The sequence below is a fragment of the Silurus meridionalis genome, chromosome 14 (genome assembly GCF_014805685.1).
Source record: "Silurus meridionalis isolate SWU-2019-XX chromosome 14, ASM1480568v1, whole genome shotgun sequence".
NCBI lineage: Eukaryota > Metazoa > Chordata > Actinopteri > Siluriformes > Siluridae > Silurus > Silurus meridionalis.
Window position 1 is genome coordinate 7,805,265 of NC_060897.1, and position 22,248 is coordinate 7,827,512.

The 22,248-nt window shown below is 36.3% G+C and overlaps 1 protein-coding gene across 1 annotated transcript; it reads left to right on the top strand.

Moving 5' to 3' along the window:
* Nucleotides 1-1,245: 1,245 nt before the first annotated feature.
* Nucleotides 1,246-21,190, top strand: itgb3a (integrin beta 3a). The gene is made up of 16 exons (XM_046866098.1): nt 1,246-1,320; nt 1,901-2,387; nt 2,948-3,033; nt 6,818-7,016; nt 7,691-7,943; nt 8,121-8,283; nt 9,247-9,405; nt 9,559-9,654; nt 9,843-9,932; nt 10,397-10,531; nt 11,185-11,614; nt 16,684-16,906; nt 17,037-17,140; nt 17,717-17,836; nt 18,401-18,567; nt 20,849-21,190. Exons 2-16 carry the CDS (start codon nt 2,321-2,323, stop codon nt 20,912-20,914), a joined length of 2,358 nt encoding a protein of 785 aa, XP_046722054.1. The 5' UTR covers nt 1,246-1,320; nt 1,901-2,320; the 3' UTR covers nt 20,915-21,190.
* Nucleotides 21,191-22,248: the final 1,058 nt, after the last annotated feature.

Sequence of the window (22,248 nt, forward strand, 5' to 3'; positions counted from 1 at the left end):
TGAAAAAATGCTGAATGTTTGGAATGATCATACTGGTAATAGGAGTAAACGTTTAGGACTAGTTTAATCTTTGTTTCTGCAGTGTCCATGTTTTGGATGAAAAGTTAAGAAAAGCAAAAGCAGAGGAACAAAGCTAGAGCAGAATATCAGGATGAATTAAAATAGATCAAAGAGATAATGAGACCCAAAGTGAAAGATCTGTACTGGGATCAGGTATCACAGCTCAACCAAGAGAGGGAGAGCGAACTAATTATAAGTTATGCTCCTAGCATATAATGGCTTAAATAAATGTATGTAAATATATATAGTGCATGCTAGAAGGAGAACCAGTAGAAAATACAATTTACTTGTCTTCCTAGGGTCACTGGAAACCAATATAAAGTTATTTTCAATGATCACCTTGTATTTTATTTTCTCCTCTGTAGGGAGTGGGGTTTTTTTTTAGGATGACAACACCCTCTTTTAAGGGCGTGAGGTGTCTCCGAAGGATTGATAAAGACGAAAATGCTGGAAATGGCACTCCCAGTCCCCAGATCATATCCTAATTGAATACCTATAGGAGGTTTTTGGAGCAATGTATCAGATGATGCTATCAATCAAAACATCAAAACTTCAGAGAGGAGTAGGGTAAAAGAAAAGTTTTAAAAAAGTGATTCATATATGATTCACTTGAAAGAGACATTGAAAATAAATCAATCTATTCACACGATGTATAATTTCCTAGGGAGTAGACTGTGCAGGTCTAATAAGATCATGTTTATGAAAATAATGCATAAGTTATGACAGTTTGATGTCAGTTTAGTGTTTTGAGCCTAAGAAAATGGTACAATCGTAAGCAGATAACTGAGGATTTTTAAGTACGTTTTGCATTTGGACAGAAATAGCACAAAGGCAAGCAAGCAAATCTAATAGTTGTCGTGCATTTAAAGGTAAACTAGACACAGGCCATCTGGACCAAATCATACCACTAGTCTAATCAAGGGTGAGTTGTGGTTGTGTTTTGGCAGCCAGATTCACATGAGTTCATTACAACAATGAAAGTAATAAATGTGAACCAGCTTCAGGCCAGTACTCAATTTCCATCTTAACAACCTCTCAGAAAACCTTATATTACAAGGTACAAAGATGTTCTGATATGATCACATGTTTCTGTCATGATGATTCATGCAGGCTTTTATTGTACTGATCTGTATTTTTTTTATGCATCTTTACTTCCTGTGTACTTTTCTGCTGCTGGTCCTGAAGTATACAGCCATGACTGGAAAATTCCCTCTGATTACAGCTTGAGTCATCACTAACATCCTCTGGTGATGCAAACAGGTAAAGTAGACTAGGCAATAAAACTAATTGAGCATGATACCAGAATAATTTTTTTGTAAAGAAAATATTCAGGAAGTGGCATAGCACTAACTAAATAGGCTGTTAAAAATAGTGTGAAAAAATGTGAATGATCAGATGATGTCAAGCTTAACATCAACTTTTTCAAGAGTGTGAGAGGAGGTTAGTGATGCATGCATGTATGCCATTCATGAATAATTTTTGACATAGAATTTTTGTTAGTGTTTATTTGTTTAGTTTAGTGTGTCTGTGTGTGTGTGTGTGTGTGTGTGTGTGTGTGTGTGTGTGTGTGTGTGTGTGTGTATATATATATATATATATATATATATATATATATATATATATATATATGTGTGTGTGTGTGTGTGTGTGTGTATATATATATATATATATATATATATATATATATATATATATATATATATATATATATATATATATATAATAAAAATGTGTGTGTCTATGAATTAGCCTGAAGATTAGCCACAAGATTAGCCTGAAAAAAAATCTGCCCCTTGTTTCTTGATTTAGATCTCTTGTTTTAATTTTTTTTTCTGTCTAGCCCCACTTCCTGCTGGAATGGAGTTGCTCAGCTTTGCTACTTATCCCTATAAGGAATCTTATGAAACATCTGCAGTTTCAACACAGGGGTGGAGAAAACGAGGAAAGGGAGGGCTTATCAGTGTTTTTATTCCATTCTTTAATTTACATAATTGCAAACTGCCCCTTTAACTACAAAAAAAGAAAGAAAAAAGAAACTTTTATGAGGTAAAGTTGGTTCTTTCAACCACCTATTCTATCTCACATGAGCTTGAGTCCTGAAGAATGAGGAACAAGTGTGCCTTCTGCTCATTACTCTACAGACAGGCGTGCACACGCGAACACACACACGCACTCAAACATACGCACTCAAACATACACACACACACACAGAAAGGAAGTGAACAAGGCAACATCGCCCTTATCTTCTCTGAACTCTCAAATGGGGAGGTTTTTGCCTCATATTTGGACAGTACTGACTGTTCTTACAGTGGTTTCTACAGTTTCAGGTGAGTTTTCTTTATTTTCTTTGCATAAATATGGTTTAAAAATTGTTGAGTGATAGTCAATAAAGTGTAAGTCAGCAAAGTTACTGTTTGTGTCATAGTGTCAGTGTCCATGTAATAGACTTTATAATTCTTTTTTTCATACATAGTCATATACTGTAGTATTTGTCATCTGTGTGTGTTAGTTGCAGATATTTTCATGTAATGTTTGTTCATCACTATAAATAAATGTATTTTACAGAGATAATGTTCTGTTCAAATTGTAGTCCCTCAATCAGCATTTGTAGACAACAAAAAGAAATACATAATGTGTTTTCCATGTAAAACACAGAGACAAAATACAAACATGCTTGCTCGCAATGATCTCAGGCCTGATGAGTGTATGTCTGTGCTTCTCTGTGGCTTCTGATGCATGACTTAACATGTAAGAGTGAAGTAATGTCATGCCCCCAAGCTTCAGAGACAAGAACAATAAATTCAAGACTAGTAGAAAACACAGAAGGAGTCAGGCAAAGACTTTTTTTTTTTACTTTTCTCTGTGTGTGTGCTTTGTATATCCCTAGGTTCAAACATATGTACCTCAAGAGGTGTCGGAACCTGCAAAGAATGTTTGACCATTCATCCGTCTTGCGCTTGGTGTTCTCAGAAAGTTAGTATAATCAAATAAAATAGCTATTTTTGTTAAATTGATTAACAAAATGATTTTCTGAGCATGGGAGTATTTTATCACTCGTGTGTGTCTTATGTTCAATATGTGTTAAAAAATATAACTATTACAGCTACACAAGTGTCTAGGGGAGCACATGTTAAATCATTGTCCAGATACATTTAAATTCTTGCTAATTTTCTGAACCACTGATTTCTAGTTAAGACTCTTCAAGGTTTAATTTTAGACATATTTGCCCTATTATTTTGCCCTGGAGTGTAGGCAATGAAGGACAATGTTTGACATGCCCAACCCCAACAATGTGTAAAGATGTTTTCTAGCCATCCATTACCTAATTTTGAAAATGCTTGCACAAAATGCTTCATGCTTCAATACTTAGTTTTTGACATGAGTGCTTATCTGTGTAACAGCTTTTTCCCCACAAGCCATCAGGCTCCTCAATACACAGAACTTAACTGGAACTCACACACACACACACAAACACACACACACACTCACACAACTGTGTGTTACCGAACTGTACAACCTGAACTTAACGCACACTCATTACTCATCTCAATCCATTTCACCACCATTTATTTAATATTTATACTTAATCATATTACACTGTTTACATGCTGTTTATTGCACCTCTTGACTGCTGCCACTGCTGTTTTTGCACTGCATTCTGTTTGTTTACATATACTCTCGGTTATAGTCTTTATAGTCCTCTTTGCACAGTACTGTATATTCAGAGTATAAAGTAGGTTTACTGGTCGGCGCTATCTTGTGTTATGTGTATTGTCCCACACTGTCTTGTTTTGCCTTACTGTTTGTCTGTACTGCACTGTAAAAAATAAAAAGTTGAGTTAACTTAAAACATTTAGTACATTTGCTGCAAAGCAATTTTGAGTTTACTCAACTTCCGTGGTTAAAGTTATGCCAAATCATAACTCACTCCGTCAGTAAACTTCAGTCATCAAAATAAAATAAATAATTAAAAATAATATATATTTGAAATAAAATAAGAGTTTCAATAAAATGCAGAGTTTTAACACATTCGTTAGAGCAATTAAGTATTAACTGTAACAAAACTTGAAAGTCATAAAACTTAAATTAAAACTCAAAACTGACTTAGGCATATGTTGTACTGTTCTACAGCTACTAAACAAACAGGAACAAATCAGTACTTGCACTTTTCATTAGCCATATGAACTGCAGCTGTACTTCAACATTACCAATTTGTTTTGAATCACTGGACTCTTGCAGAGCACTGGGGGTCAAGGCCAATAAACCCTTTTCTAAATAGTTTCAAAAGTGTATTTTAGTTCTTTAGGGTAGCTGATGATTTTGATAGCATAAATCAAGTCAAATAGGAGAGCAACAGCTGTAGGGAAGTCTTGCACATTATCCAGCACAACTTGCTCCTCTAAAACTACAGACAGGCACCTTACATTTGGGTTTGAATGGATGGTGGCAACGTCATCTTCAACGACAGTTTAGACCCCCTTCTTCATCCCTTTTGTGTGATTGTCTTCTGGGTCTGTGTCCTGCAGTAAAAATCAGCATAAACACAGAATCAAAACCCATTTTTAATTGATAGAGTTCTGCTGTACCACAAAGAGATTTTTATATTGTTTGAGATAGGTCACCCAAAATCACACATGCCACAATTTACCAATGTGTTTGCTTGGATATACACCATGTTGCCAAAAGTATTGGGACACCTCTTCTAATGAACCGGTTTGACTACTTTAATTTCCATAAGTACAAATCTTAATGTTTAAGCATATGATAAGATTCGATGGAATTGTGTGTATCTAATTTTATAGCAACAGTTTGGACAGGACTCTTTTCTTTTCTAAAATAGCAATGCCACTGTGTATGGAAAGGTTCAAAAAATAAATTACTGATTCAGTCAGTGTGGAAGAATTTGACTGGTCTGCAGAAAGCAAAAGCTTAATCCCAGATGAACATCTCTGGTGGGACTTTTAATGCAGACATTGAGCCAAAAACTAATCACCAAACACTAATGACTTCTACTTACACTATATGGACAAAAGTATTTGGACACACCCTTCTTTAGAACAGAAAAAGGCACTTCCAAAACTGTGGCATCAAAGATGTAAACATAATTCATATATTTACAAATTGTATTTCCATCTCTGTTGCAACAGTTTTGGAAGTGTATAAAATGACTACCCATATGTACAAGTCATTGGTGTTTGGTTTGAGTTTTTGGCTCAAGCTCTACATTTAAAGTGACATCAAAGGTGTTCAGATGAGATTAGGACTTGGCTTTATGCAGAGCAGTCAAGTTCTTACACACTGACTGAATCAATCATTTCCTTTTGAACCTTGCCTTATACACAGAGGCATTTTCATGTTAGAATAGAAAAGGAGGTGTCCCAATACATTTAGCAATATAGTGTAACACTTAATTTGTGCTAACTCATTACTGATAAGTATTCAACTAGGATTATTCAATAAATACATATTTGCCAACACTTTGCCTACGCCATTCTACTCTTTCCCCTGCCGTTTGGTTTACAGAACAGTTAGCAGATTAATTTCGGACACCAGACAAAACCTTTCTCTTTACAGGATATGTACTTCAGGTATAACATAATATGCCTATAACAGACTGATAGCACACTTACCAGGCAAGACTTCAGAAAGTTTCCAGACTTTTCCCCTCATAAACAAAGGTAGACTTTTGAGAGCTGTAGGTTTATTTTGAGCAACACATCAGAAGCTTGAAAGACACAGAAAAATTTAAAACCTTCAGATTTATGCTTCTGAGATATGTGGCTACTAAAAGTTGAAAGGACATTAGTTGTCAACTCACAATCTTTAAAAGGACAACCGACTGCGTCATGCCTCCTCAAAGGATTAAACCTGGGATGGCTGACAAACATCTTTAAAATCACATAACTCACATTAAAAAATTACATCTTGTCAAATGTGTTTTTAACGCACCTAAAGTTTTAAAAGTGCAGATGCAGTCAGTATACAAACGGATCGCCCTCGATAGTGCCAAAGCCTGTAGTATTTTAAGAGGACAACTCTGCTACTGTGGGCAAATCTGCATTGCAAACCTATGAAAAGAAAAACAAACACAGTTTGACATGTGCAGTAATACATTTCATCTAAATTTACATAAATTGTTTAAATCACAACGTAAATTTTACATACATACATACATGAGAATATACAATGAATCACATTCAAAGCAAAACAATAATGCCAAATTACATTGAACTAGTTAAATGCTGCTAAGAAGAGCTATGCTAAAAAAACACTAAGCTCCTGAAATACTAGACTTTTGCTGATAATTCAACATGATATATTTTCTGTATTTTAGTATACAAAATATATAAAATAGTAGTGACCATGCAGTTTAATCTTTTTTATGAGTAAACTCAACACTGTGCTCGAAAATATGTCCACCTAACTTATAATTTTTAACTGAGTTAACAATTTGCAAGTTGGATTTTTTACAGTTTGTTTGTCTGTCTGTACTGTTTGTCTGTCTGTACTGTTTTTCGTCTGCACTGTTTGCACTAGGTTGCACTCGTTGCACTTTATGTAGCTTTATGTTGTGTGTTGTAGCTCCAGGGTTCTGGAGGAACGTTGTCTCGTTTTTACTGTGTACCACTGTGTATAGTAGAAATGACAATAAAAGCCTCTTGATTTGATTTGACTTGACTTGACTTGACTTGACTCTTTATCACTTAAAAATGACTGTCTATGCATTCATGTGTGTATGTGCATGGATTTGTATCAGGACATGGGTGACGGTGGCTCCACTGCTTCCCGATGTAACCTAAAGTCCATCCTGCTCCAGTCTGGATGTAAAGCAGAGTTTATTGAGTTTCCTGTCAGTAGCAAAGTAGTGGAAGAGGACCGCCCCCTCAGTGTTCAAGGTTCGACTGGTGACATCACCCAGATTCAACCACAGCGTATCCGGCTAACCTTGCGGCCAGGTATGACTCAGTTTGCACACAGGCAATTATTTGCATATTAACAATTATATATTAAACCTCATGCTAAGTTTGTTGTGGGTTTTTTTTTGTATATCTCGGGTTTTGAATGGACTACTGAGGTGACATAGCTTGAGAGTTCAAGATTTTATTATTATTATTTTGTGATCATTTAATAATGGTAGACATTAAAATTAACTGTGTGGATTATAGTTAACATTCAGTTACTATTGTTATAAACCTATTTAACTGCTCACTGTGTGTCTTACAAGAAGATACTGTATTAATTTACAAATCTAAACCTCAGTAACTTAAGAAAATAGCATAGGTAATATCAATTTAATCTAATAATTTTTTTAACTTTTATTTTCATTAAATCAAGAACTACTATTTTTAGTACTATTATATGTTTAAAATCTTTGAAAACAATATAACATATCAAAAGTTTCTAAAAAAAATGATTTAATAGCTTCAGTAAGTACATGTAATGGTACATGTTTGCTTAATGTGTTCAGTATTTGAGCGCTGAATCATAAGGATTGTGATTAAATATTTTTACACTAAAAGGGCCTCTATCATTAAAGAATGAGAAATAAAAATCCCGTATGCAACCATTTTACTGTATATTCTCTGTCTTTCTTCCTCTCTCCTTCTCATTTTCAATCTCTTGCCATCAGATGACTCGAAGTTTTTTACGGTGACCGTTCGTCAGGTGGCTGATTATCCTGTAGACCTTTACTACCTGATGGATTTGTCCTATTCTATGAAAGACGACTTAAACAGCCTCCGCTCCCTTGGCAGTGACCTAGCTAAAGCTATGGGGAGTATGACCAGTAACCTGCGCATGGGGTTTGGGGCATTTGTCGACAAAACACTCGCCCCTTACATGTACATGTTTCCAGACGAGGCCATAAGAAACCCCTGCCTTGGGTGAGATTGTATCAGAAATGCTCATATTTACTGTGTGTAGTATATGCAAATTGATTTCCTTTAGCATAAATCAAGGAAATATTTAAAACCATAGTGGTAAGAAGCTATAGCTTCGATCAGATTGTTTTGTTTGTATCTTTTCTGTGTTTGACCCCTTTTGCATTGTGGTCGTTGCAGAATTTCCACCACCTGCTCGCCTCAATTTGGTTATAAGAACGTCCTGTCATTGACAGACCAGGTGAATCGTTTCACAGAGGAAGTGATCAAGCAGCAAGTATCACGGAATAGAGACTCACCAGAAGGAGGATTTGATGCCATACTGCAAGCTGTTGTCTGCAAGGTGACCGACACGTTCATGCTGATTATTTCTTTATAACTGCAACTCTGACAGTTGCTCTGCTGTCTGTCATTCAAATAACAGGTTCATATCAAGGCCCTTATATAAAAAAAAAGGTTGTGGGTGTTGTGCAGCAAGTCCAAGATGTTCTTGGTGTTCTCATGGTTGAGGGTACAAACTGCCTCCAGGAAGATGCTCCTCATCATTCTCGCTGTGTTGCCTTCAGACAAGGAACCATTTTCCTAAGGTTATTCGATATCTTCCTAGACTTAGTCCAGCATCATTTACTGTACATAGACTGCAGGTCAGAAATCCACTGATTTCACTGCTTGGTGCTGTTCACAAACCAGGCTGTAATCTTTTTTGCATCAGGATGTTCAATGCAATAACTTCAATGAAAACTAAAGTCTTTTTAAAGCATCTAAGGTAGGCCTCTAAGGTCTGTAAGGGTATAAGTAGCTCCTGCAATTAGCCCTTTCTTGAATCAAATTTTCTTTTAAAGAATTTATTCATGAGTCATTTAGTCAAGATATATTTTTTTTAATTAAACCTTGATTGATATTATTTTTTGGTTTAATGTGGATACCAACACAAAAAGTTTAAGACAATCAAAAGAACAAGCATTACAACAGCCCTGGTTTGGACTTTGTTATATCGGTCTCATTATCTCACATAAAAAGTCTAATGGTGTGGTTTTGTCGTGCCATTGTATCCTATTTCAAACCTTTTTTGCATTATATGTGTTATTATATATATTATATTTAAAATCCAATAGAGGTTTAAGTTTTCAAAAAGAATTATTCTGAAAAAATATTTGTAAAAATCACAGGTAAACTACAGATGTCGCAGATATTAGGTTGATAAATGCTGTAGTAGTCTTTTAAGATCTGTAGTAAGTGTGTGTGTCTCTCTCTCTCTCGCTCTGTCTTTCTCTCTCTCTTTCTCTTTCTGTCTTTCTCTCATTAGGATAAAATTGGGTGGCGGCCTGGTGCATCCCACCTGCTGGTATTTACTACAGACGCTACAAGTCACATCGCACTAGATGGCAAATTTGCTGGTCTTGTCCATCCCAATGATGGAAATTGTTACATTAATAACAACATCTATGATAAGACTTCTATACTGGTCAGTCTGACTAGCTGTGTTTTGTGTCTATTGTTATTATATTTGTTATTGTTTGATTTAAAATAAAGTGTATTGAAACCAGTTTGAAATGCAGGCCTGGATAAAACAGGCATTCTGAAAACTGTATGAGATAGATGTGTATATGTATTGTAGGACTATCCCTCTATTGGAATGCTCACTGACAAACTGAGTGAGAATAATATCAACCTCATCTTTGCAGTAACAGAGAATGTGATACCTCTGTATCTTGTGAGTACATGAAGAAAGAAACATGCCTTCACCCACACAATCACACACACACACACACACACACACACACACACACACACACACAGTCCCATGCTTGCATTAAAGCTATCATTGCTGCCTACTGTCTTGTAACATTGCACATTGTTGCACCTGTGTACCCACTCACTGAATTTTTTTCCATCTCTCAGAATTACAGTAAGCTGATTCCTGGTACCACTGTAGGGAAACTGTCTTACGACTCTAAAAATGTTATCCAGCTCATCCTGGATGCGTATGCGGTAAGCTACATGCTACACAATTTCCAAAAGGAAATCGTCACTGTTACATGACATCCTTGGCTTTGTTCCAACGGGGAGAAGTGTGAAAGTTACAATATTATAGGTATACAGTATTATAGGACTATCATCAATAGTGAGGTGGTGTGATGCTGCCCAAAGTGAATGATTGGATGGTCAAGGTGTTTTATTTGTAGTTACAGAAAGCATCATTTTATAAACTGTGTATTTTATTTTATTTTTTATTTTTAATAAAACATTGAAATCAGTTTATTATTAGCCATTAAAATAATGTGATTTGAATCATAGCTGAAATCACAATTAGTGGTGTGCTGTTCTAGAAAATTATTCTCAAATAATCAGAATTCACAACGCAATACTGTGTTTCAGTTTAAGTCTGTGTAAAAATGCTTTACAAAAATTGTTGACAAAACTAATGGTCACTGTATGCCCTTTTATCCCTGCAGAATATCAGGTCAAAGGCAGAGCTGGAGGTGTTGGGTGTTCCCAATGAGCTAAGTTTGTCGTTTAATGCCACATGTCTCAATGGAGAATTGGTACCTGGCGTTAGATCCTGCTCAGGACTTAAAATTGGTGATACGGTGAGTAAATCCAGTTGCTAATCCAGTTTTTGGTTACATCGGATTTCCATCGACATTGCACCAGGAATACAGCCACCATTATGGGCATTAACACTTCAGGTTGAGATTAAGTTAGATTTGTTCTCAAGTTTGTTTTTATTTATTTTATGTTAGTCATAGTCATGCATAGTCAGTTGAGTCTTCATAGGGTGCTTTTATACTTTGAATATTTGAGTCTCCACCCAAAACTGATTTTGTGGAAGCATTATCATTCCAGCTTTGTTTTCACATTCAGGGATTATGTAGAAACTGTGGATTAATTTTACTGTGATGTACCTTCTACCTTCATATAGTCCTTACACAATAAAATACCCCAGAGTCCAGGAGTCTGCAGGATTCTCCCATTCAAGGGCAACACCTAAATCACATTCCTTCTTAGTTGTACAATACAAGCATTTCAAATGTGGATCACAAAAGTGAGCACACCCTCATGCTTGACTCATGGTTAACTCATACAAACATGCTGATACAAGCTGAACACCTCTGTTAGGCTACTCCTTGTCTACATGTACATATGCAAAAGACAAGGTTCTTATTTCCAAATTTCTATCACCTATACCCTTTAAAATGGCAACAAAATCCTTAAAACTTGTATCTCTGTGTATCACATTTAGGTGTCCTTCAGTGTAGAAGCAAAGCTCCATAGCTGTCCTAACGTGAAGAGTCAAACCTTCATTATCAAGCCTCTGGGATTTAAAGATTCACTGCAGGTGACTGTCGATTTTGCATGCAACTGCTCCTGCCAAGACACTTCCCAGCCTGCTAGCCCTGCCTGTCATAATGGAAATGGCACACTGGAGTGTGGTGTTTGTCTGTGTGACCCAGGACGCCTGGGACCACAGTGTGAGTGCACTGAGGCTGATTATAAGCCCACTGACACGGACAGCTGTAAACCTGCCCCTGGTGCACCTATCTGCAATGGACGAGGCGATTGTTTGTGCAGCCAGTGTAGCTGTCACTCAAGAGACTTTGGGAAGGTATGGGGCAAATACTGCGAGTGTGATGACTTCAGCTGCATCCGCTCCAATGGTCAACTTTGCTCTGGTAAGAAACAAGTGCATTCATATTGACATATCAGTGCAATGATGGACAGATAAATGCAGTTACATAGCACTTCCCTAAAGAAATAGTACATCACCATACATGGTCATGATAGAAGATAATAAGTTGAGCTCTGCAGTAGGCACCACTGTACTAATATTTGGGATTTATCATAAAATCTACCTTGTCATCACTTGGCATGTTTGAGCACAGCCTCCACTGTGGGCCAGATACTGTGCAATGCTGTAAAATTCAGGGTGGATTTATTGTATTGTTGAGTCAGCAGTGTGGTTGTTTGGGCAGAGTTTAGGTTTTTATGCGTGCATCTGCCTGCGTGTGTGTTTCAGTTCATTTGTGATTATGTTTACATGCGAATGCTTTGTAGTGGATCAAGAGCTGGTCTTTGTGTCATAATCTAGACGTGTCATGTCTCACACAGTGGCCTTATTAATGGCTTTGTTGAAACACAAATATGTTTTGTGATTTATTTTTTTATTTTTTTGTGTAGGGTGTTTTTATGGTTGCATTAATTTTCAGTCAAAGGAATAAGTAATACAATCAGGCAACATTTACGTGTATAAAAAGATGACAGATTATGTGGTTGTTTGGTGTGTGTGGGTGTTGATGAGCATATTGTAAGTAATCTGGCCATTTCATTTTTTACCAATATTTTTTACTGTACGATATGTTTGGTTTTGGTTTTTTTAATAATATGGCTGTCTGCGTAATAATTGTGAAAACTACCCTAGGCTTCTGTGGTTCTTGGTTTTGTAAGAAATGTTAGAATAATGATATTTCACCATATGGGTTGTTCACACAGCAAAAAAGACTGCTAATGGTTTAACAAATTGCCTGTGACTGTACCTAGAGACATTTGATGGTCTTCCAATCACATTTAAAAGTCTCCCAGAGGAATCTGGCAGCCTCTGATGGTGATCTTCTAATGTGCAATGGTTGGATGGTGAGTCAGCAGACCTAATGAACTGCAGCAATAAAGATGGAGCAATGTATTCAGTAATAAGCAGTATACACCCTGGATTTGTAGCTTTCTCAAGAACAAGAGAAACAATTAAGCACTGGTGTGTAATGTGTTTACCAGAAAACATTTGGGGGTTTTTTTTCCCCAGGGCCTGCTTTATTGGCATTTTGGTTGGAAAACTGAACATTACAATGCATATTATGTGCTATTGAAAATCTTATTCATCTTCAGTAATCATTAGCCGAGTGAGGGTTGTGGTTGATTCTAAGCCATTGGGCATGAGGCAGAAATACGTTTACATTTACGGCATTTAGCAGACGCCCTTGTCCAGAGCGACATACAAAAGTGCTTTGAGTCTCTAGCAATGAATACATCTACACTGGTACGCAAGATTACAAACTTAATATAAATATAACTCTTGAATTCTACAAAGCAAACTTCAAAAGTGCTAATTCAAGTGTTATTAATTCACTAATATGAATTCACTAATATTAATAATAACTAATAACTAATATCTTATATATATTAATAACTAATATGAATTCACTAATAGACTCTGTAGGACACTAGTTTATTATAGGGCACCATGCACACATTGCCAGCACATTTAACATCTAGGGGCAATATAGCATAACCAATCCACCTGCATGTTTTGGGGAAATGGAAGCAAACCAAAAAAAAAACATGAAGATCGAAAAAAATTCAAACAAAGTGCATAGATAGTATCACAAGCTCAGGTTCAAACCAGAGTCTCTTTAGCTGTGCTACGATATTTGCACTATATTACTCAACTCTTATCATTGTATTTTATAAATAATACTTGTAGAGATTTGTTCATCAAAGCCATTTATTTTTCAGATAGGTGGCATACTTTTGATTAAATCACTAGGGCAGGAAGACATTTTCGAAATGTGTCTTTTACAGTATATTGTCTGTGTATCTTTATCACAATTCGGGCATTACCGCACAAATATTTCCCAAGGCCACAATATTTTTAATAAGCATAGTGATTTTACTGTACTTTGTTGAATCACTGCAATCCCGGCGGCTCAGTACGTGTAAATAGAAGTTAAAAAATAATGCACACCGTTCAATACTTTACATGAACTATTGTTATTGTGCTACAGATTATAATACACATAATGTGATCCATTTCATAATAGGTCAGACTTCTGTTAGATGCTGTTTGGGAAGGAAGTTTAAAGGAAACACCCTATAAAGGAAACACCCTAGATTTAACTAGAACAGGGCTATTACCTGGATGCAGGCTAAAAAAAAATCAGAAACGTTTATGATATGTCCTTAGGGTACAGTATTTGGCAACTTTGTGGAAATGCTGTCATTACCTATAGAGCATCCAGCCCAAACAGGATGAGACAAGCACAGATAAGGTAAAAAAAAAAAAAAAAAAAAGAAAGCAGGATGGTAAAAGGCATGCAGAGGTCTGACAAATAGTTGGTTGTAACACAGGAAAAGAGATAGAATGATTACATAAGTTTAGACTTTTACAAACACTAACATCTCAGGAAACAATCCACAGGGGATTTTAAAATGTGACTTAATTGAGAGAATGTATAATTAAGCATGTGCTCCTGAGAGTATTATTGCAGATTTACGTTGGTTGTGATTAAATGGGGTTTTTTTCACTTTGCCCTTTGCCCATTTCTGGACGAGTCATTTTTGAAATGACTAACAGCAAAAGCGCTAGTATAGGAGTGACATGTATTGTTAAAAGGGCGGTTCAGACAAAGGAAGTGGCAAAGGCGTGACTTTATAGTTTAGAGTTTGGGTTAGTCTGTTTCATAAGGTCTTAATTCAGGAGTTGTTAGTTCTATATTGCTTGAATTGGTGGGTTAAGGTAAAAAGGGGTTTGGTTTTTAGGGGTAAGCAAAGTGTGTAGAGAGGGAGAGCCAGACATGAGTGAGCAGCGGATAGTTCCGGGTTCTGTATGGCGTATATATCTGGTTTATGTTTGTCAGAACGCTACAATATATACAGTAATGTATACAGGAGTGAAAATATGCTGTAAAGTGAGAATGTAATATGAGAAATTGTGTGAAATATTTGGTGTGATGACCCTTTATCTGCAAAACAGCATCAATTCTTTTAGTCACATGTTTTGAACACAGCAGTTGTTCCATCTTGGAGAACTAACCACATCTTCTGTGGATGAAGGCTGCCTCAAAACCTTCTCTCTCTTCATGCTGAGATCTGGGCTCTATGAGGGCCAAACCATGAATTCCAGGACTCCTTGTTCTTCTCGAAGCTAAAGATAGTTCTTAATGTCACTGGTTGTATGTTTGGGGTTGTTAAATAAATGTGGGGTCAATCAGACACCTCTCTGATGGTATTGCATGATGGATTAGTATCTGCCTGTATTTCTCAGCATTGAGGACATCATTAATCCTGACCAAATCTCCAACTACATTTGCAGAAATGCAGCCCCAAATCTGTTAGGAATCTCCACCATGCTTCACTGTTGCCTGCAGACACTCATTATTTAACACCTCTCCAAGCCCAATTTGTCTTCTGCTACAGCCAAATATTTCATAATTTTGACTCATCAGTTCAGAGCACCTGCTGCCATTTTTATGAACCCCAATTCATATGTTTTTGTTCATAGTCAAGTCACTCCATGTCAAAGGTATTGCTTTTTTGGCCAAATTTCTTCTATGAAGACTATTTCTGGCCTAACTTCTCCAGACAGTACATGGGTATACCTGTGTCCAACTGGTTTCTGCCAGTTCTTTGCTGATGACACTGCTCAACATCTTTTAAAGTTGAAGGAATATAAGTGCGATGTGTGTAGGATCCTCAGCATTACCTGTTTTTTTGTGCTTCTTCAAAATTTTTGCTGTCTTGTTGTTGTGCTCAGTCTTGTCATGGTTTATGACCCGTAACGTGAAACTGTCTTTCATAAACTCACCTTAGTAGCAGAGTTTGGCTGTTCATTACCCAGTTGTATGCCTCATTCACAGCTGTTTCTGTTTTACTTAATTACATATAGAATTAATGATTATTAGCATGTGCTTGGAATAATTGGTTAATCAGACCGCTGACTTTTTTTGCAAGTGTAAGAATTGAAAGCCAAAGGGTAATCACACCAAATATTGATTTGATTTAGATTTTCTTTCTGTTTGCTTACTTTGAATTTAAAAAAAATCATTAAAATAAACAATTACAATTTATATTTACAGCATTTCTTCACACTTCCCTAAAACCTTTGCATGGTACTTTACATTGACCAGGCATAACCTTATTGCCACTTATCAGGCATAAAATTATGACCACCTGCCTAATGTTGTATTGGTCCACCTTTTGCTGCCAAAACAGTCTTGACCCGTTTAGCCTTAACAGCATTAACTTCAACAATTTGAGCTTTGCTCCCCATGTGCATCACTGAGCCTTGGCTGTCCATTACCATGTCACTGGTTCACCTCTTTTCCTTTCTTGGACCACTTTTGATAGATACTGACCACTGCAGACCGGGAACATCCCACAAGAGCTGCAGTTTTGGAGATGCTCTGACCCAGTCGTCTAGCCGTCACAATTTGGCCCTTGTCAAACTCAATCAAATCTTTACACTTGCCCATTTTTCCTGCTTCTAACACGTCAGCTTTGAGGACAAAATGTTTACTTAATGCCTAATATATCCTTCCCACTACTAGGTGCCATGATGAAGAGATAATCAGTGTTATTTACTTCACCAGTCATAATGTTATAATTATATAATTGTATTCCTGGTTGGTGTATTTCTTTTTATTTCTAGGTGATGAAAATATTCCTTTTTATTTAACATAGTAACACTTATTTCATTTTAAAAAATATTTTCAGCTTTGGTTTATTTCATTGGCCATAAACAAGCTTTGCTTTTGAAAAGAAAAGAAATGCATGCATTTCTAGCGATTTCTAGCTTAACTACAATATTACAATGTTTTTAATGACTTAAGTGATACCATGTCAAATAAAAATAAATATTTCCATCACCTAAAAAAAGAAATACACCAACCAGGCATAAAATTATGACATGACAACACGATGACGATGATGATACCACATGTCTTATGCATTGCATTGGTATGTATGAATGCAGGCCATGGGGATTGTGTATGCGGGTTCTGTCAGTGCAATCTTGGCTGGACAGGCGAGAGCTGTAACTGCTCCTCAAGGATTGACAACTGCATGGCCGGCATTGGACTGCTGTGTAGCGGTCGTGGTGAGTGTTTGTGCGGTACATGTGCATGCACTGTGCCTGGAGCCTACGGTTCCACCTGTGAGAAATGTCCCACCTGCCCTGATTCCTGCACTTTAAAAAAGTGAGTCCTCATTTGTTTTTTTGTATATAAGTGTGTGTTTGTTTGTGTGTGTGTGTGTGTGTGTTTGTTTGGTTGTGTAATAATTATTCCTGTGTGTGGTTGTGTGATATTTATTCCTATGTGTGTGAAGGGATTGTGTGGAGTGCAAGCACTATAAGAGAGGACCGCTCTTTGAGAAGAAAACGTGCAACACTGCAATGTGCAGAGAAGAAATTCAACTGGTGGATGAGCTAGGTATATACATACACATAACAAACGCATCATAATTCATTTCCTTACCATGTGTTAAGACATTGTAAGACATGTAATATTTATGATACCTACTATGGATTGCTTTAGGGAAGACACTAAAAATGATAAGCACTGTCAAGTTCATAGCCAGGAATCTAGGAGGTATTTAAGTTAGGCATCTGGGATTTATATGAATTACTATTCATAATTAATGCACAGCATAACGAATATTTTTACGGAAAGTGCAGTGAAATCAGGAAAAACTAAGTTGTGCAAGTGTTTGAATTTAGTTTCTGAGCTTTTCCATATATCTGTCCTGTTCATTGTTAATTTCTACTTTGCCAGATGTTTTTATGAAGGTCTAACATTTTACTATCATTATTACATGAGATTTTTAAGTTTAACTTAATTGAAATAAATATAGAAGTGTTACTGAAAGTATTAACCCAGGGTCATTTTCCACTTCTTGCATATTCACCACCTATAATTAAATATTTTTTTTAATTTTTTTTTAAATAGCAGCAGATTCTTTAAATACTGAGCATTGCATAATCAGCTCCTATCTTTCTCTCTCATCAGCCTTCCATGAGAAGAGCTCAGTGAACTGCAGCTACAAAGATGAGGATGATTGCATTCACCACTTCCAATACTATGAAGACATCAACGGAAAATCCATCCTCTATCTCGTTAAAGAACCCGGTGAGTCGTGCAGATACGTGCAGATACAAGCAGAGCTGGTACAAGTTGTTCTTTAAAGCAAACCTGTGGTGACTTTGGCAATAAAAAACTCACTGAGATGGCATGAGGTGGAAATCTTGAGGGGAACCAGACTCAAAAGAGACCCCATCTTCATATGGGTTCATTCATTTTATATATATATATATATATATATATATATATATATATATATATATATATATATATATATATATATATATATATATATATATATGAATAACTTACTATGGCAAACTTGCAACATAACCTCAGGCTGACAATTATTCCATTAATAGATATTGATTAAATATTCAGTCTAAAAAACTGTACAGAGACCAAGAACATAGCCAATGAAGTGAGGGCACCTATGAGAAAGGGGGTGAGGACAGTATGAGACCACACATGGCTACGTCCATGTCAACATCGAAACCAGCCGCTCAGATGTGTTCATTTGCTGGTTTTAATTTTTTCTGAACCTGACATGTAATTAATACTTTGCTATTAGCACTGCATCTCACTGTGACTCATGTGTTTTCATGTGTGTAGAGTGTCCAAAAGGTCCTGATATCCTGGTAGTGGTGGCTTCTGTTGTCGGCTCTATTTTTTTGCTGGGCTTGGCTGCTCTGCTGGTGTGGAAGCTGCTGATCACTGTTCATGACCGCCGAGAGTTTGCTAAGTTTGAGGAAGAGAGAGCCAAGGCCAAGTGGGAAGCGGTAAGATGGAATGACAAACAAACACACACATACATGCACATAAAATAATAACATAATAATAAGAGACACACCTACAAACCCACATTTTATGGCTGTCTAATGGATCTGGATAAGGGGGTAATTGGTAGTTTCTCAACAACTACCATTATATTAGTGAGTAATCGTGGCTTCGTGTCATGTCTCGTCTCCTGCTGTGAGACCTAAAGCTCCTCTCGTTGTCTCCTTTAGCACGGGGATATGACAGTGGCTATTATGTAATGTGCAGTGTAATTCATTTTGGCAGGTTATTCTGTGTCATTCCTGTACAGGGCTTCACAACAATGGTCAAAGTGATCAAAGCAATTATTTTTGGGCGAATCTCACTACTTCTGTCTGATTAGGATGAAAATTAGTTGTTCTTTGTTATTTTATAAAAGAGAACATAGCCCTTTTTTTTTAAAGTAAGCAGCTGGATCAAGAACTTAGATTTGCAAAACAAATAAAATAAATTATGGACATACACACTCACAGCACAAAGAGATAATCCGGTGGTTAACCAAAGAACTAAGCAGTGAAACCAGCAATTATATTAAACACTAAGATTTTAAGATGACATACTGGTATAACGCAACACGTTACTGACAGAGAACACTTAATCTTACAAAATAAATACACTAAACATCTTCCAGCCTGCAAATTAGCATTTTCTTCAATAAATAACAGCAAGAATACAATTTTGAATGCACCATGTGAACAAAATTATTGGAATGCCTGACTTTTCTAGCCATATGTGGTTCTTCTCTAAACTGTTTGTCTTTGTATGTTATAGCATTACATTTTCCATTCACTTGAACTAGGAGACCCAAACTTGACCCATGACAATGCGCCCTGTGCACTAGCAACCTCCATGAAGATATGGTTTGGCGTGGAAGATCATGAGATCTTTAGTGTTCTGACCTCAACCCTATTGAACACCTGTGGGTTCAACTGGACTGCTGATTGTATCCCTGCATTTTTCACTCTATCAGTACCAGACTTTACTAAAGCCCTTGAGGCTGAATGAGCACAAATCTCCAATATCTAGTGAAACATCTTCCTAGAAGAGGTGATGTTCAAAGATCAGATGTGAATCTTATGGTCAGGTGTCCACAAACGTTTGTGCATAAAGTGTATTTTCAGGCTATAGGTGACATTATAAAAGGTGCATAAAGCATAATTTTGGGATTGATCCAGGAGAATTCCAAGTAAAACTTGGATGTTTTTTACTGTAGGAACTGTTCAGTATTGAAAACTGTTATTTTTTTGCTTTGCAATTAGTATTTTTGTCGATGTGTCCTAACAACATGGCCTTTATCTACAGCCTCAGTCTCTCTCATGTCATTGTTAGTGCTTCCTGTCCATGATTCAAGACATGAGCATTAATGAAAACAATACTTAAACAGCTTACCCTTTCTAACAATATTACTATATCAGTGTATTCATTCATAATCAAACCAAGCCAGTATAGTTAAAGAACTGTGTGTGCCTTTGAATGAAGCAAGGAATAAAACTCAATAGGTGCGTTATTACGCAAACACTGTATGATCTGACCCAACAAAAAGTCCAAAGAATGCAGTTTTTCATTTTTAAATGAACAACATCATGCTTTTTAACCATTTATAATTGTGTTTAATATTGTCAGACTATTGTAAGAGAGTTCTATTATGATTTACAGGTTATGTTTATATAACATCTAAATATGTTCATATTCGCTTCTCATGTAAACCCCCCTGAAGAAAAATGGCAGCTCCCAAGGCAAAAAGATGCATTTACTTTTACAGAGTGATAACACTTGAGACTCCTTCCTCAAATAAGTGCTATATAAGCATAAACATTATAAAACATCATCATATTAATAATTATATGTATTTCAAAAATACATTCGCCATTAGGCTTAGATTACATGAAGCATCCATTATGTAAGTTCTTGTAAATGAGCTGGTACTATAGAAACATATTATTATGAGTGCATTCATATAAACTGTCTTGAAAGTGCTGTCTACTGTTTTCAGAAAATTACTCAACATTTCCTATCAGTTCTGTGGTGTGAAAATGATTCAAATCGTAAGACTTTTGCAAAGGTTAGATTTATTCCGCCATGGTTGAATACATTTGAATGGACAAACTCTGCCCTTTGCACGTATATCTAGTGACATCTCATGGACAAACAATTATTTCTGGTTACTTTTAATTTTTATGAAGCATTTTATCACCATGTATTACAAATAATTATTATTAAGAAAGTTGTCTCTTTCTCTTTTAGGCTAATAACCCATTGTATAAAGGAGCTACAACTACATTTACAAATGTGACCTACCAGGGCAACTAAAGACCTGACTTCTTCATCAACATCAGCCTCAGTGATGGTCATGTGACCTCTCAGTGAATGGCTCAGCACTTTACACCAATCAGTGATGCCCACTTCCTTGTTAGCTCTGGAATGCTGACATGTCGATCCTGATACTGTGCTGCCATCAGAGCTGTGTCCGGGATATGCTTCCTTGATATTGAGCTGAATTTTTTTCATTGACTAAAACTGAAATGATGATGATGATGATGATGATGATGATGATGATGATGATAATAATAATAATAACAATAATGAATAAATACATACAGTACAGACCAAAAGTTTGGACACACCTTCTCATTCAAAGAGTTTTCTTTATTTTCATGACTATGAAAATTGTAGAGTCACACTGAAGGCATCAAGGGCTATTTGACCAAGAAGGAGAGTGATGGGGTGCTGCGCCAGATGACCTGGCCTCCACAGTCACCGGACCTGAACCCAATCGAGATGGTTTAGGGGTGAGCTGGACCGCAGAGTGAAGGCAAAAGGGCCAACAAGTGCCAAGCATCTCTCGGGGAACTCCTTCAAGACTGTTAAAAGACCATTTCAGGTGACTACCTCTTGAAGCTCATCAAGAGAATGCCAAGAGTGTGCAAAGCAGTAATCAAAGCAAAAGGTGGCTACTTTGAAGAACCTAGAATATGACATTTTTCAGTTGTTTCACACTTTTTATGTATATAATTCCATATATAATTCCACGTGTTAATTCATAGTTTTGATGCCTTCAGTGTGAATCTACAATTTTCATAGTCATGAAAATAAAGAAAACTCTTTGAATGAGAAGGTGCGTCCAAACTTTTGGTCTGTACTGTATATAAATAAATTGTATAGTATTTCAAATGAAAACAGGGAAATTAGATTGATTAAAAAACCCAGAGAGTCCATTGTATTATTTTTTATATATAGAAAATGTAATATTTTATAATGTAAGCATTGTTCAAGCATATAATTTGGAGAACATGCATGGTCTTTTATTTATATGCAACAAATTAAGTATTTTAACGGTACGAAGATTTATTTTGACCAAACGTTTATTTTCATGAAAAATCCTCCCTTAGAATGAGTTACAGCTTTACACACTCTTGGGATCGGGAAAATTTGTTTCTTCAAACATTCAGCTTAAATACTTTTCAATGCATCATGTTATACTTGCTGAAGTTGTTTTTGCTAGTTGGATATTTCAATAGGATTTAGGTGCAGTGACTGGGCAGATCATTTCATGATAGATAACACTCCAGGTGACTGTTTGACTTTAATAAACACTTACAGAGCTTGGACATTTGCTTTTGGTCGTTGTCTTGTTGTATGGTTTT

Bases quoted from the DNA above. Each gene is read 5' to 3' on its own strand.
- itgb3a (XM_046866098.1), top strand. From the start codon at position 2,321: ATGGGGAGGTTTTTGCCTCATATTTGGACAGTACTGACTGTTCTTACA. The intron at 8,284-9,246 runs GTGACCGACACG...TTCTCTCATTAG, and splicing joins TGCAAGCTGTTGTCTGCAAG to GATAAAATTGGGTGGCGGCC. The intron at 18,568-20,848 runs GTAAGATGGAAT...TTTCTCTTTTAG, and splicing joins CCAAGGCCAAGTGGGAAGCG to GCTAATAACCCATTGTATAA.